The sequence below is a fragment of the Phoenix dactylifera genome, unplaced genomic scaffold (assembly GCF_009389715.1).
Source record: "Phoenix dactylifera cultivar Barhee BC4 unplaced genomic scaffold, palm_55x_up_171113_PBpolish2nd_filt_p 002911F, whole genome shotgun sequence".
Classification (NCBI taxonomy): domain Eukaryota; kingdom Viridiplantae; phylum Streptophyta; class Magnoliopsida; order Arecales; family Arecaceae; genus Phoenix; species Phoenix dactylifera.
The window spans coordinates 1-16,254 of record NW_024069995.1 but is presented as its reverse complement, the minus strand read 5'-3'; the positions used below and the strand labels follow the sequence as shown (position 1 = coordinate 16,254).

The window sequence follows — 16,254 nt, the reverse complement described above, 5'->3', positions numbered from 1 at the left end:
ACCATCGAAATTCACTTTTAAATAACCAAGGAGCGAGGGCATCCAAGAAAAAACCGCAAATCTGGGTGCTGAAACAGCACTACGGATACCTAGATGTCCCTAGTCATCCCAAATGAAAACAAGGCCCGCAAGTGGGGCTTACTTTCGATTTCAATCAGGGCCGCACATCAAATACAAACTTCTCTTCGAATCAGGCACATGCACCGCACGTGTCGATTGTGGTCCCTAATGCCCTAACCGGCTAGCCCTACTTCCCTCCCACGGACACCACAACACCCCTCTCCGGTCTCCTCTCTGTCTCTCTCGATTCCCTCCTTCAGCACCGCTGTTCTGCGCCTGCTTGCCGCTCTCTCGGCCGGCGCCACCGGAACCCCCTCTCCCCACCGCGCCGGTGCCCGCGTCTTCCCCTCGTATGCCCTCTCTCTCTCTCCCCCTCCCCCCCCGCTCAGGGTTCTGTAGTGTAGAAATCTTGTTGTTTGGAAGTTTTGACAGAAAATTTGACTCTATGTTTTCTGCTTATCTAGGGTTAGGGTTTATGTTACTATTCTCTATCTGTTTTAAATAAATTACTTGGATACATTTGTGATTAAGGTTAGTACGGTAAGGTTTATGATGATAGATCCGGGTTTTTTCGCTCCGGGGATTCAAGGGCTGTTTCATTGTTTCTCTGTTTCGTGGGTCGGATCTTCAGTTTTATTTTTCTGGTTTTTATCTTTCTTGTTTCGATTTTTTGTTGGTTTCGAGCCTGTTGCTGTTCTTGGCTGAATTCGTCCCAAGATCAAGCAACCTACATGTTTTGTACCGGTGATAATGCTACTTTTAATGGATTCGAAAATAATTCTCATAAAAGCTTGATATTCATATGTTATTGAAAGCCAATCCAGTCCGAGCAATAATGTCCTTTAGAATTCTTGTTGGAGATCATTGAAAGACAAAGTTACAGATTTGTCAAGAAAAGAGATAAAGGAGTTCAACTAACAAAAGAAAAACCCTTTCCTTATGTACGATTGTGTGGTTATCTGGAATCACAGTGCTCTAGTTTCAATGTCTCATAATATTTCGAAACCCTAATTGTGGTAAAATTTTCAAATTAAGACGCTTAGTTTACTATTCCTGATTGGAGCATTGAAATCCTTATATTGACGGCAAAAAAACACCCTTTTTTCTAGCTTTCTAAATCTTTTTAATGCCGAAATCACTGAATAGTGCTGTCATTTTTCTTACCTCCACTGCAAATTAATACCTAGGTCCATGGCCCCCTTTGATCATTATATATTTTCACCTTTAAATTGGTATGAATAGTGTTTTGGGCTAATTTGGTTACTCAAGCTGTCCTTCTTGCTTGGAATTTGCATACTTGTGAACCAATTAATCAACTTTGTTTTTTTCCATAGTCATTTCCCTCTTTATCATGACATATTAGACTGTTTATGTGTTGCAGCATTTACCTGTGAATCTCTTTGGTTGGTTTGGCTGCTGAAAGTAGGATGGAAGATAGTCAGTCAGTGGTCTCTCAAGCATCCAATGCTGCAGACTATGTATCTACAGGTCATGTTCCTGCTGAGTACCCCATGACAGATTCAGCTGCTCTTTCAGGTGGTGAAAACCTTGTTTCTTCTGCACCCACTGCAGCTACAGATTGTGCTTTGTCAGATGGTACTAATCCTGACGACAGGAATATGTACAGTCAGGATCCCAATTCTGTTGCACAGAGTGCTACATATGGCATCACATATGAATCTAAGCCTGATGGTGGGGCTGCTGTAGCTAGTGAAAATGCCATTGGCCATGAAACAGTTGCAAGTATCTCTACTCATACAACTGGTTATGATTCCATGAATGGAGGTGCTGGTGAAATGGCCAGTTATCAACCTACAGGAGTTATTGAGAATGGAGATTTATCAAATGCTGTGGGTGGTACTGTTGTTCAACAACCATATGAAGATGGTATCAAAATTTTCTATTCCATTTTGACATGTGAAGTTCTTTTAGATATTGGTTGTTCTGAATCATTTTTGCTGCTTTTGTTCTTATTTGTTTAAAAGATCATCTGGGTTTTTGTATTTGTTTATTTGCACAGTTCTCACTGACATTAGTGACCTTTTTATTTAAATCTTCCTTTTCTATAGTGGTGTATACTGCTGAGGAGGAAAGATTATGGAATATGGTGAGAGATAATTGTTTAGACTTCAATTCTTGGACAGCCCTCATCGATGAAACAGAGAAGGTTGCAGAGGTATCACTGGACTTTGTTTATTTTTTGGAATATGCTGTTAAATCAGTGGTTTTCAGTTATCTGAACTCAGTTTCCAGTGTTATAGTCACAAACAATGTTTTAGCATGTTGGACATATGAAGTTTGATTTATCATCAGTTATTTAGCTACTGTAGAGGTGAAGTTGGTTCTTATTTCATGTCATGTGTAGGGTGAAGTAAATCTTCAGGCAGAAACAGCTCTATCATATCCCACTGAACTAACTACTTGATTTTTCACCCACTTCTTGTTCCTATATTTTTGATGTTTTGTTAAGAATTCTTGTTAGACTCTAGCTATTAGGGTAAACTAGCTGTGCTCTTTTAACGAGTTACATTTCCCTAACTGGTTGTTTACATAATGTAGCAATTATCACTCCATGAAGAACTTAGAATGCTATAGTCAAGCATAATATGTCATTAGTACTATTTATATTATCTGTTAATGATATTTGCATAGGCAATCCATATATTGAGCTTGACTAAGTGAATGGATTTTGATGGATGCTACATGGGTAGCTTGAAAAGCAATGCAACTGGACCAACTTTATAAAGTTCTATTCTCATCAGGCATATTTTGAGGGTAAAAACAACATATAAGAATAAAATTCTGTTTCTCATATGAGGCATATAACCCAGAATAGATAAAGAAAAAGCCAGAATAAGAAGCATGGTTTGTCTGATTATTCAGGGATCTAATACATCACCATCATTTTTACTGCCCTGATTACAGCTACCATCTTCACAAGTTAATCCCACATATGAACATGCAGTACTTTCTACAACAACCAAACAGCCAGAAATCAGGCCAAGGAAGAAAACAAGTTGCCAAATTTTTTAAAAGCCACATTCTATCAGATACCTAACTCACCACATTGGCAAATTCCTTTTTTTGCCTATATGTATATATTTTAAGGAATGTTTAGTTTAGCCTTATATGCTGTTCAAAACCATTCATGTTTTGTGCTTTGATGACTATTTTGCCTGCAATATTATTGAAATTTTTCATATTTAATCGGAAAGAGAGGTATTAAGCTTTATGCAATATTAATGTTCCATATCATTTTTGGGCTCGTTTGGTTCGCGGAAAAGAAGGGGGGAAAGTATGGTCAACAGGAAAGTAATGAGATGCCTCTTGTTTGGTTGGAGTTTTCAAAGGAGAGAGATAGAAAAGTTGTATTTCCATGGGAATATGATTCCCACATTTCATGGTAAAGTCTTTTCCATGAGGGGGGAATCACTTCATTTTTATTTTTTTCCCAAAAAAGCCCTTCAGCATTAAAGAGGCATTAAAGACCTAATTTTTATTAAGGGTATAATAGGAATTACACATAACTTTTTCAAGAAAGTGGATGGTCAACCAAACATAAGCACTCTGGAAATCTGTCACTTTCCCATCTTTAACCAAACATGTCAAAAGTACATTCTCAAGCATTCTCTTCCTAGGAATCTTCTTCCCAGAAATCATATTTATAGGAGGAAAAATGCTTTCCGCGAACCAAACGAGCCCTTTAAGTAAAGAACATCCTTTGAACTTGTTGACATTGATCTAGAAATATAGTTTTATGTTAAAGTGTATGATGGAATGAGCAAAAATCACGTTGATAATTAACGAGCAAAGTTATTGCACTTCTGGTAACTTTTTCCCATAATACCTCTTCCTATTTAGTGTTATAAGTGCAATAAGGATAATCCTTCACCTACTACTTGTTATGGAACTGAGCTGTTGTTCATACACCTGTGGTGACAACCAATGGGAAAAAGGACATAATAGTGCTGATTGTATGTGTACCATATAGCTAATATTGATTACTAACACATCCAACACATAGTAGTTATAAACCCTCCTTGTCCTAATGTCAAGCAAAAAGAGAAAGGTAATGGTAGACCACGATATGAAATACCAACTAGGAAGGAGTAATACAGAATGTCCACCTAATAACATGCCAATCGAACAAGTTGCAACATTTATTAAGTGCGAGGTTCCGAACCCAATATCTTGCCATTATATGATGAATGAAGCTAAGATAAATCAAGGTTTTACCTACTGTTTTGGTAACTAGCTGGTACACCCTGTACTGAGTGTTGGTATGATACATGCCTTGGGTCCGACACTTGGTATGGAGGGTGTACTAGATAATGGTTCCCTACCAGCTGATATGGCTTGGTATAGAAAACCTTGTGATAAATCTCCAGAAAACCTGTGAGGTTATGTTATCTGTGCTTCCCATAAATCAACATTATTCAGTATATTTGATTGCACAAAAAATGCTTATGGTGTTAATTTGAACATTATTGTGCAATCTATGAAAGATCTTACAACACTTTTTTTTTAAAAAAAATCTGGCTTGTCTTTGTGCAGCTAATGACAGCCACGACTTGTCTATTATTTAGCTAGGCCTGAATATCATAGCTCTTGTAATGTGTCCTCATGCCTTGAGATGGTGTCTTCCTAGCTGGGTTAGAGGATTTGGATCTAGTTGGTCCACATGCAACTGATAGTCATATGCCAAAAATAACAAAAATATATGAAAAGAAGACTATTTTTTGGTTTCAGATGCATTCAAAATAGACTGTGAACAAATGTATTGTTGTTTACTACTTTCTAACTTTTTATTGTATTTATTTGGCACTTGCAGTACTTAAATTGTATTGAGGTTACTCATTTTATGCCTGCAAAATTTGAATTGAACTGACATATATTTTCTTACTTATATTTTGTAGAATGACATTATAAAAATTCGGAAAGTTTATGATGCATTCTTGGCCGAATTTCCTTTGTGTTATGGATACTGGAAAAAATATGCTGATCATGAGGGACGTCTGGACAGTGTCGACAAAGTTGTGGAGGTGTATGAACGGGCTGTCCTGGCAGTGACATATTCTGTGGAAATTTGGTTGCATTACTGTACGTTTGCAATATCAACATATGAAGATTTGGATACTATTCGAAGGTAATAGTCAAACAATCTTCCCCTCTAGTGTATTATATACATTTTTTTTTCTTGGTGGGACTTTTCATTGTGATTGGATACTAGTCATGGGTTTTTTGTGTTCTTACAAACTTATGGCATGAAATAGTGATAGCCACATGCATGGAGGAAAGGTTTGCTGCGGATGCACTTTAGAAACTCTTTTCTAATGTGCCAACCGTTGACTTAAGTCTTCTTGGTCTAACTCTTTTCATTTTAGTAGTCAGTACTTGCATCGCTATGCCTTCTTGTCCCTCCTCCCTGTATTTTATTCCGAAGGTCACTATAGTGGCAATGTAGTTCAAGAATTACTGCTTCTTTAAATTTGACACTCTTGAGGCTATCATTTGGTGCACTACTATTCAAGTGGTGCTCGGAAGATCATGCTCAGTTTTGGGCTAAGATGGCCCTTATGATCCCCTCCATTTATGGGCATGATATGAATATTTCAGGAAGGTAAATACAGTGTATTTGTGCCAACTTCGGAAGTGCCATCTGCTTTTGAAAAAAATCCATGCTATTAAAAATCTAAATCTCCTATTCATGCATGGACATGAATGCTTACTATAACTTCTTTGCATGTTTTTTTTGTTTTTCAGGCTGTTTGAACGTGGATTGGCATATGTTGGAACAGATTATGGGTCGCACATTTTGTGGGACGAGTACATCAGATATGAAGAGTCTCATCAAGCATGGAGTCATCTGGCCATGATTTATACAAGAATACTTGAGCATCCTATACAACAACTGGATCGTTATTATTATTGGTCATTACTCTTTTCATTGAACTGTTTTCATTTTCTACTTTGATATGCAAATTAAATAATGTGGCAATCTTGGTTGAGCTTAAGCTTTTTCTATAAGATTCGCTTATACATTGTTGTCTACACCTGTATTATTGATACTAAAATGGCTGCTGCTATGTTATTGCAGAAACCTTTCTTTATGTTTGTGTAAGATATTTGCTTTGTCCCAAATGACTTATTATGTTTGAAAAGGTTGAATGTTCCATTTTTATGTTCTTGTGAACGGTGTCACTTCTATAAACCTTGATAGTCATGCAATATTCAATATGCACTTTCATGTTGTGCTGCAATGAATTTAATAATACTGTCATAAATATAATAATATGGTATCAAGTTTTTGGTAAAATATGTGAATATTGATGATTGAACATAAAAGAAAGATGGAAAGAGTAGCAGTTAATACAAGGAGGTCCATTCATAACTTTGTAAGAATGCATGTATCAGAAAGTTAAACCTCAAATGATCAAACTTATGAAGACATATTATTGAGTGGTGCAGTTTGTACTTTGGGGATGAATTTGGCCTCTATATGAGGTAAGATTACACTCGTGAGTGACATTAGGTGATGGATTTTAATGACTTAATCATTTGATGAGCACGCCTATTCTTGTTCCCATCTGTTAAACCGCATCCATGTTCCTATGTCTGACATGGTTGGGTTATGATGTACCAAAGGTTTGCCTGTAGGTATAAGTGATAGATGTTGATAAAACACTGATGTAATAGTTTTGAGAATAAATGTATAACTAACAAATTTCTGAGTGGAAAAAACACATGCTCTTTTAAAGGACCAGCAAATTTCTCAATGAATCAACTCCCAGGATGTTGCCAGTGATCTGTCATGATGTTGATGAGTTTGGGCAAATGGTTCTTTTGTTTAATGATGTTATTATCCTCTCATCGATTGTGCTAATGCCCTATTATCTGGTTGATGTGGCTCTATATCCTTAATGTGCTCTACTTATCTACAATGAGATGCATATTTACTTTGCTTCAAAAGTAAACACAATCATTGCTATGTTGATGCCATGGTTGCATACTGAAACATCCTCAAACTGCTGAGATGTGATACTTGAGGAAACATCTTGATGTGAATTTTGGAGTCAGTAGGAGAAAAAAGGAGGGAAGCATGAAATTCCTCATCCAAGAAAAGGTATAAAGGTATCTGACTAGCGAAATACCCCTCCTATATGTCTGGAAAATATAAAAATAATAGTAAAAAATAAGTAAGATAGTTAACAGTAAAAAGTGATTTGACAGAGTTAGATTTAACCTTATTTGCACCAAATGGATTTTTAAATTTGACAACAAATTGTTTAAGAAAGTAGGCTTAGCCTTTTAAACTTAGAGCAGACTTGGACACATTTCAAACTTAAACATACCTTTGCTTTGACTAGTAAGATATGAATAAAAATCTCAACCTCAAAGTTAGTTTTGGGTTGTACTAGGTCAAGAAAGAATTGAACATGACCTAACCATCTTAAAGGCCTACATTGGATTTAAATATACTATATTTTAGATTAACCATCTTGACCCATCCTCATGTGTGCAATTTTTAGTAGGTTTGACCACTATATGAACCATTTCTTGAAATCATTTTTTTGAAAATGTGGTAGTTGTTTGGAACCTTCTAATCTGCAGTCTGTTGCTATTGGCATTTCAGTTTTAAGGAGTTGGCTGCTAGTCGACATTTATCTGAAATACGGACTCCTGAAGAAGCTGCTATGGCAGCTGCCACTGCTGAGACTGGTGGCCAGAGTCTTGAGGGTGAGGTTCGTCCTGATGGTGTAGAGCAATCTCCAAAGCCTGTAAGTGCAGGTTTAACTGAGGCAGAGGAGTTGGAGAAGTATATTGCAATTAGGGAAGAGATGTATAAGAAAGCTAAAGAGTTCGAAACTAAGATCATTGGTTTTGAAACAGCTATTAGAAGGCCATACTTCCATGTCAGGCCTCTTGATGATCCAGAGCTTGAAAACTGGCACACCTATCTGGATTTTATCGAGAGAGGAGATGACTTTAACAAGGTACAAAACTGTTTCTGTTTTGAGTTTTGATTTGTAATTTTCAAACTTGTTAATTTTTGTATACTTCTGCTTCGAATGGTTATGAACTTACAGTTCAGTCATATTGGCTGCATTGTATGCTTTAATGGCTAGTATGTTCGATGAAGCTTTTAAAATGGGATAGTGAACTGAGGATAAAGCGTGGGCTTGTTGTTTGGTTTCTATGAGGCTAAGTACTTCAAACCCTCATTTGTCAGTCGACGTTCTGGGTTCATGATACATGTTGCACAATATTTGTTTTTTTAAAATTCGAATCTCATATATGCAGGTGTTTGCTTATTGCTTACCCACTTAACCATCTATCTATCAGGCAAGGATGGTCCCTTCTTTCATATTGAGGGGCCTCCCTTATCAGCTAATGGAGTACTCCTTGTTCACTTCTCTTTGTTGCAATAACATTTTCCTCTTAAGTTGAATTGATTTTTTTCCTTTTATTTCCTTCTTTTTCTTTGATACCGTCTGTATGCTATTTCAGGTTGTTAAGTTGTATGAAAGGTGTCTAATTGCTTGTGCCAATTATCCGGAGTTCTGGATCCGTTATGTGTTATGCATGGAAGCGAGTGGAAGCATGGAGCTTGCAAATAATGCTCTTGCTCGGGCTACTCAAGTCTTTGTGAAAGTATGATTCAGTTTTTCGTGGTTCTGTTCTTCTTCCATGTTTGTTTTTTGAATTAACCACAGTATGTACATATCTGTGGTGAATGATATATGTTAAGTATGACTTTCCGCCCATGATTTATAATTCGCTTTGCTTGTAACAATATGTGATTGCAATAACAAAAAGTTAGTTCTTCTCAGATAAACTTTTGCTGAATTTTGCAATTTAAAACATCCATGTCCTTTGTGACAGACTCCTCAAAATACCCCGGTTATTTTCTAAATTTTGTTATGGGCTACCTATCTGACACTACTGATTTCTGCTTTATATGATGCTGTGTTTTAAACATGAACATGCTATGATGGCAAAATTATGTTAATAAGTATGTAGATTAGCATGAATCTGTCTTTTGTAATGTTTCCGGAATCTTTGATTATACTATTTTCATACATATTCTTGCCATTGCATGAAGATATAATCAATAATAGGTTTGCTATACTATTTTCAGCGATGGTCAACATTGAGTTCTACGGGATGTATTTTCTATGATCAAGAATATTGGCATTTTTGTTTAGTTAATATAAGTATTGGTGAATTTTGGTATCAAGTTTAGCATTTAAACTTCTCCTATGCTCATTAATCAACTGTATATGTTCTATAAGCTAATTACACCATATTCATTTATTACTTGTGTAAAATGATGTGAGGCTTATTCCTTATCATTGGTGTAAGCCCACATTTGAAAATATTTTTGTCACCTATTACTACTCCTAACTCTTGACATTGCTCCAGGACACGTCTCAATGATATCAATATACCGTTTATGCACATCTTTCCTTCTTAAAGCCTACCAGGATTCATTTCATATTGGGTTTCTCTTTAACATTTGATTGTCAACCCACATTAACCCTGCACCTTTTTCATGGCTTGAGACCCACTTTTGCGCTGTTCAAATACGTAATTCATCTGAAGTTGCTGACATTTAGAACCACTTACATGTCTACTAGGCATAATACCATCTTTGTACAATACTGTAAATTATGATTATCTAGCATAATCCTAAATTTCAATTGCAGTATCGAATATTACTTCCTAGAAAGTGTGGTAAGATTTTTAAAGTTAATATCCATAATATCTTAAATTGGCAAGTTCAGAAAAAAATATGACAATGAGGATGGTAGTTTACCTTTTTTTTTTTAAAAAAAAAAATTAACTGGCAAATACTAATATTTGTCATTTTGTTTTCCTTCCATAATGCTTACCAGTCATCAAATTTATTTTTAACAGAAGCAACCAGAGATTCACCTTTTTGCTGCTAGATTTATGGAACTAAGTGGAGATGTTATGGGAGCTCGTACAGAGTTTCAGCTTCTGTATTCTGAAATTTCACCTGGTCTGTTGGAAGCCGTTGTTAAACATGCAAACATGGAAAATCGACTGGTACTTATCACAATGGCCTTCAAAACGTATACTGATTATACATGGACCAAGATATTTGGCTAAGTTTCTCATGATTCTGCAGGGAGACAAGGATGCTGCATTCTCTATATATGAGAAGGCTATCGCTGCCGAACGGGAAAAAGAGCAGTCTCAAATATTGCCAATGTTGCTTGCACAGCATTCGCGATTTGCATATCTGGTAAGATTCTCGCTGTCAAAATCTGTGTTGTTTAGACATTAGGACATTCATAATACTAATGTAAAGTTTAGAGCTAAACCTTGGTTATTCTTTTCAAACCTATAGGAAAATGGGTATCTTTATGCACGCTAGAAAAAACTAAATTTGTATAGCTTTGCCTCAATGTTCGCTTACAGTGGTTTTTAAAATATTATCCAAGTTAAGACATCTGCCTAAAATATTCTATATCTTTCAAAAAATATTGCTGGCTGAATGTGCTTGCAAATTTTAGCCAATCTTTTTGTCAGTGTATGACTGCAGCACTTGAATGTAATCCGTTAGTCATTTAATAGTTAACCATTAAATGATGCAAAGGTTAATAAATAACTTGGAATTGACCATTTTGATATTATCCATTTTCATGATATACCCGATAAATCTATTCTGCTCTATGAGTTCATGAAGTCTCCATACATGGCTCCATGCTGTTATTTTTGAATTTTCTTGTAGGTTGTTGGTAATGCAGAAAAGGCTTGGGAAATTTTAGCTGGATCTCTTGAGCATATTCAACCATCCAAACCTCTTCTCGAGGTTTGTCTCCCTCAACTTTCTGCTATGCATCTTATCCAGCTGACAAATTTCTTAATATATATTTTCATAGTTACGATGTTGAGGATTTTCATCTGACTTGTGCAGGTTATCATCCATCTGGAGTCGATCCAGCCATCTCCAAAGCATGTTGATTATTTGGATTCATTGGTGGAGAAGTTCATTATGCCCAATCCTGAAAATCCCTACATGGCTAGCACCACTGACAGAGAAGAGATATCTAGCATATTTTTGGAGGTAGTTACTTGAAACAGTTAAGTTTTGCCTATTATCATGATAGACAGTAATCAATAGCTTCAAAATGGTAAAGAGTTAAATTTCTGATGGCTGATTTAGTGTTCTTGGCAGATTATGGAAGTTCCCATGTATTTGTTGCTTCCACAGGTTAGAGTATATGTTACAGTTGAGTTATAATTGTCTATAGTCCACATGTACTGACTTAAAAAAAGATTCATAGCTGCAACCTTTTCCCTTGGCGAGGGTTGTCTTGGGCTCCGATGCCCTGTCCGTCATATAAATGGTGATACAGGCCTCTAGGCAACCACCGTAACTACTACATTGATTAGAAGTGGGTTTATCACCATAATGATTAAGTTACATGTTGTAGTTTGATTGTTGGCATACTGTCCCTTGGGGTCTTGATGAATGTAAACAGTACTCAGAATAGATGTCAAAAGATATTATTGATCTTTAGTAAGAACTCTGAGAATGACCTATAAATTACTATTTTTCTTGGTTTCATCTTCCCATGTTCTATGCTGTGAGTTGATTCAACATTCCTTTTTCCTGCTACTACCATTTCTCTTTTGCAGTTATCGAGATGGATTCTGTTTTGACTGCTAGGAAGAATCTTTTCTGGGAGATTTATACTTGTTGGTTATATCTATTTAATTTTGTCCTGCATATTACATTGGATTAATTATTTGTATTTTTTGTTTTAGTTTTTGGATCTCTTTGGAGATGCGCAGTCGATTAAAAGGGCTGAAAATAGGCATGCTATGCTGTTTCTACGTCAGAAGAGCATGTTGACATCAAAAAAACGAAATGCTGAAGATTTCCTTACCTCAGACAAGGCTAAAATAGCAAAGACTTATCCAGAACCAGGTCAATCAGTTATGGGAGCATACCCAAATGCACAGATTCAGTGGCCTGCTGGTTATGGACAAAAAGCTCCAGCATGGCCACAGACTTCTCAGTCACAAGGGCAGCAGTGGAATCCTGGATATGCACCACAGGTAGATTATAATTAATCCCTGTAAAATCTCTTAAGAATTTTGGTGAACTAATTTTATCATGTAATACCTCTTTGGCTAGTGGAGATGGATGCTGCTATGGTGGACAATAAAGTCCTTATCACTTATTATCTTTTAATTCTTGCCCTCATTTGGACCTCCGCATACTTTGAGCATTTGTGGATTCATTTCATGCATATATCACACCTTTTATTGAATAGCAATTTTATATTTTTAATGATTTCTGAAGTAGCCCTTTATTTTATTCTTGTTCAATGAAGATCTGTAAAGCAGATCCTGAATAGTTGGGACAAGGCTTGTTGTTTACGGTTATATATATCTCTGAGTATGATAATGGCACCAGAAGCCATAGTCTTGGGATTGAAGTCAAATTGATAGTGTTTGGCCATATTGTTATTCTTTATGTTTTTAATTAACTTTAATCATATTTTATTGTTAATATAGCTAATTTATGTTAATGGTACATAATTTCTATTTGGCCTTTGCTAAGTGCATTAACATGCATATTGTCTTGGATATGCTGTTTTATAATCTGCATTTTCTTGCTCTTTTTGTCTTTGTTAGCCTGGGTATGCTGCTTATGGAGGTTATGCTAATTATGGCCAACCACAAATGCCCACATCAGCTCCTCAGAATGCTTCTTATGGTGCATATCCTTCCCCATATGCAGTCCAGGTACAGAGGCTTTTCAATTTTTTTATGAAAAATGTGTTTGGGAACATCTTACATCCATCTAAATTTGATTTTGTTAGCTCTATCTTTGGTTGCTGTTGTAACTCAGTCATGTTTACAACCTATGGAGCAATCTAATCGTTACAGATACCTAAAGATTCTTCACATTAATATTGGTTCTGTGATTTATATTCTTGAGTATATCTTTTCCTGTAACAGAATGTTGACCTTTGGTGCACATATTACTTTGGTCTCAGATTGGGTCTTTTCTCATGTTTCATTCATCTATACAGAGTTCGCAGATGCTGTTATTCTTTTGTGGTTGGCAGCTGGCTCATGTTATAAATAAAATTTAAAAACACCTGGCAGATAGTAATTTTGTTGATATATTTGCTTACTCCCAGCCACATGCTCACTAAGGACTTATTGTTGGTTTAATTTCTAGTATGAAGCCAGAATATGCTTAAGAATAGCGGATTTCAAAAACATGATATATTTTTCTGTTTAGAGTCTTTAGACTGATTTTATCTCCTCTCTTTTTTTCCTGTAATATAGTGCCTAGGAGTATAGTAAGGATTAATTTTCTGCATTTATCAGAATTGTTGCCTTTTCTTCCATTTTTCCTAGCAAGGTATCTTAAACCTTGATAGTGTATATTGTTAGGGACATTGTAATTGGAGAAAGAACATCTTCAATCTAGTCACTTGTTAACGCTGCCATTAAGTCTTTAATCATGGCCTCTCATCAATGTAAGTGTTCCTGCAGATATTGTGCTACTTAAGATGACTAATGGTTTCCATCTATAATAACTCTGTTAATTCAGGGTCTTGAAATTGTATATCTTTTATAGAGTTGTCACTCCAACCAGCAAACCTGACACCCAACCCAGATGTGACCTGACCATGACCCGGACAAGATAATGAATGGGTTGGGTATGGTTGCAAAGTTTGATCCACTAGAACTTTCAGGTTGGGCTCTTTTGCCCCCAAGTTCAACTCTAACACGTATAATTACCCAGTTTACTATGTACACACAAATATAATGTTATTTATAACCATTTTATAACGTTTGAATTTCTAAACTCCTAGCATATAGGACTTCGCTCTGGATTGAAGCAGCATAATGAATAAAAGGTAATGATATGTTAGAACATGTTTGGGTGTTTATACTTGACTTTCATTGTTATATAATTAATCATTAAATGCTTGTTCATGATTTTTAATTTTGTAGAGTGTATTGGATGTTTCATTGATAAACTTCTCAAATCATGGGTTTTTTAGCTTGATTAACTCTTCAAGATATAATTTTTGATACCCGATTGGTACCCAAACCTGATCTCCGTCCTACCTGAATCTGATGCAATTTTTATTACCCAAACCTGAACACATCTGATTCTTTAGTGGATCGGGTGTGAAACAGAAGTTAGATTTAGGTACCCGACCCAACCCGATCTGAACCAATAGCACCCATAATCTGTGATTTGAGTTTTGAACCAGAACAAAAAAAAAAAGAAAAAGAAATTGTAGTGTTTCTTATCCATCTTTCTTCTTACATGTGGTTTTTTAGCAGTAATTTTGTGTAGAATCTGTTTTGCTGCTATCTAGCATATTACTTGAAATCTGAGCATATTACTTGGGGTATTCTTATGTGTTGCTGGTGGTCTTTTAGCCAACTCCATGAATTTGAGGATCAAGTAGGCGATTTTAATGTTCTCAGTGAATGATTTCTGAAATTGTTAGAATTTTGCTTGCATTTACTAAAAAGATTCTTGCTTACAAATGCCTTTTTTCTAGCTTAATCAGTCTGTTTGTACTGTTATCCTGTTTTAGGCTGCCATATTTTGGCTGATAGCTGGTTCTGTTGCTTCCCTTTCTGATTGGTTTGACCATTTTCCAGAGTTCCTGAAAAAGTTAGCGTAGCCTGAAATATTAGGTTGACAAGTTCAGTTTTGTGCTTCCTGCTTTGGAATTCCCTGATTGGCACTGTTTTAGGATCATACCACTTCTTAGAATAGCTTAAAGTCCACTCAGATCATTTTTTGCCTCGCTTTTCACCTTGCTTGTAATTTTGCAGTTTCTATTACTGGATAATATCTCATTTTAATGGTTGTTGAGATCACACAGCTTACCTACTAATATGAATAGCTGGTCTGACAAAGTCTCGATATGACTTTATGGTTTATGGTAGGCTTATCCACAACAAACATATGCCCAAGCTGCACCAGCAGCACCAGCAGCGGCAGCAACTGCATTTCCTCAGCAACAAGCTCCCACCCAACCATATTATGGCAGTTACTACTGATTTGGTACATGTTTTCAAGAACAACTAATGCTGTTTTGTATAATAGGTGAGGCCTTTGCTCCTACCTTTTTCCTCTGTCGTAATGGTCATATCTTTCTTTTGATAACAATTCAGATTCATTTATTATTAAAGAAAAACAACAGTTATCAGGTAACGTTTTAGCTGTGTTTATGCTCCAAGACAAAGGAGCATAGTGTGTGTGTGTGTGTGTTGGGGTTTGGGGGGCGGTTCTCTTTCCCGAGACTTGGAACATATTTAACCAATTTGGTGGCAGGTAGCCTCGTGAAACCTGAACTGATCTGACTGTGTATCCCGCTGCTCTTTGGTGATCACATTGAATGCTGCACGCCTTCAAAGCCTGCTTTGATCCAGCTCTGGTTGTGGACGTGATGCAGAAGGTGACAAGTTGTCGTTGTTGAGGTTGTCGGTACCCACTGCATGAAGAGACCAACAATGTGTCATCTGGATTTCTACCGTTACGGTTTGATTTTCACGTTGATCTTCTGAGATGGATGGCCATTTGCAGAGATAAAGGGTTCCTGTTTGAATACACACAACCCGTTAATTGGGGGAACCAACTGTAGCCGTGTCATATGAGCGCACCAGCCAATATGTGCCCTTGTTTTTTAACTGTTTAGGCAGTCATGTAAACATGATTATCATAATATGGTTCTCAGGAAAACGCAATTTTGTGCAGGATTTTGATATATAAATATTTAGCAATAGCCACTTCACTGTACTCCCTCTCCTATGCTCATGCTTACACACTAGTACTGGACAATGGTGACGGTTTTCTTCAGCATTTGCAACAAAGGGGTGGTAAGTGCTCTCTCGCTAACAGATGCGAATCTCTTAACTGCTCTAAAACCGTTGGAAGCATCATGCAGAATAGTCCTTTTTTTTTTTTTAATGAACAGTATTTTTTTTCCCCATCTATTTGGTTCATCTCCGCAATGCGAAGCCTTTTTCTTCTTCTCCTCCTGCTGAGCCTCCTGCTCTTCCTCCTCCGAGTCTGAATCCACTGCATTGGCAGCAGCCACATCCTCCCCCACACTACCAGCAGAATCTTGAAGTTCTTGAAGGCTGAACTTCTCGAAAACATTCTTGCAT

General features: G+C 36.6%; 1 protein-coding gene across 3 annotated transcripts; it reads left to right on the top strand.

Moving 5' to 3' along the window:
- The first annotated feature begins 244 nt into the window (after positions 1–244).
- Positions 245–15,883, top strand: LOC103703888 (pre-mRNA-processing factor 39). Of its 3 annotated transcripts, XM_039123488.1 has the most exons (16): positions 245–410; positions 1,442–1,596; positions 1,688–1,947; positions 2,130–2,236; positions 4,977–5,206; positions 5,824–5,991; positions 7,694–8,054; positions 8,569–8,712; positions 9,979–10,131; positions 10,214–10,330; positions 10,820–10,900; positions 11,006–11,155; positions 11,860–12,153; positions 12,736–12,846; positions 15,031–15,190; positions 15,419–15,883. In XM_039123488.1, exons 3-15 carry the CDS (start codon positions 1,836–1,838, stop codon positions 15,142–15,144), a joined length of 2,142 nt encoding a protein of 713 aa, XP_038979416.1. In that variant the 5' UTR covers positions 245–410; positions 1,442–1,596; positions 1,688–1,835; the 3' UTR covers positions 15,145–15,190; positions 15,419–15,883. The 3 variants fall into 3 exon arrangements, with proteins under 3 accessions (XP_038979416.1, XP_008785147.2, XP_038979415.1); XM_008786925.2 differs by lacking the exons at positions 245–410; positions 1,442–1,596 and having other exon boundaries at positions 1,607–1,947; positions 15,423–15,883; XM_039123487.1 differs by lacking the exons at positions 245–410; positions 1,442–1,596 and having other exon boundaries at positions 1,607–1,947.
- The last annotated feature ends 371 nt before the right edge of the window (positions 15,884–16,254 follow it).

Bases quoted from the DNA above. Each gene is read 5' to 3' on its own strand.
- LOC103703888 (XM_008786925.2), top strand. From the start codon at position 1,680: ATGTACAGTCAGGATCCCAATTCTGTTGCACAGAGTGCTACATATGGC. The intron at 2,237-4,976 runs GTATCACTGGAC...TATATTTTGTAG, and splicing joins AAACAGAGAAGGTTGCAGAG to AATGACATTATAAAAATTCG. The intron at 12,847-15,030 runs GTACAGAGGCTT...GGTTTATGGTAG, and splicing joins CTTCCCCATATGCAGTCCAG to GCTTATCCACAACAAACATA.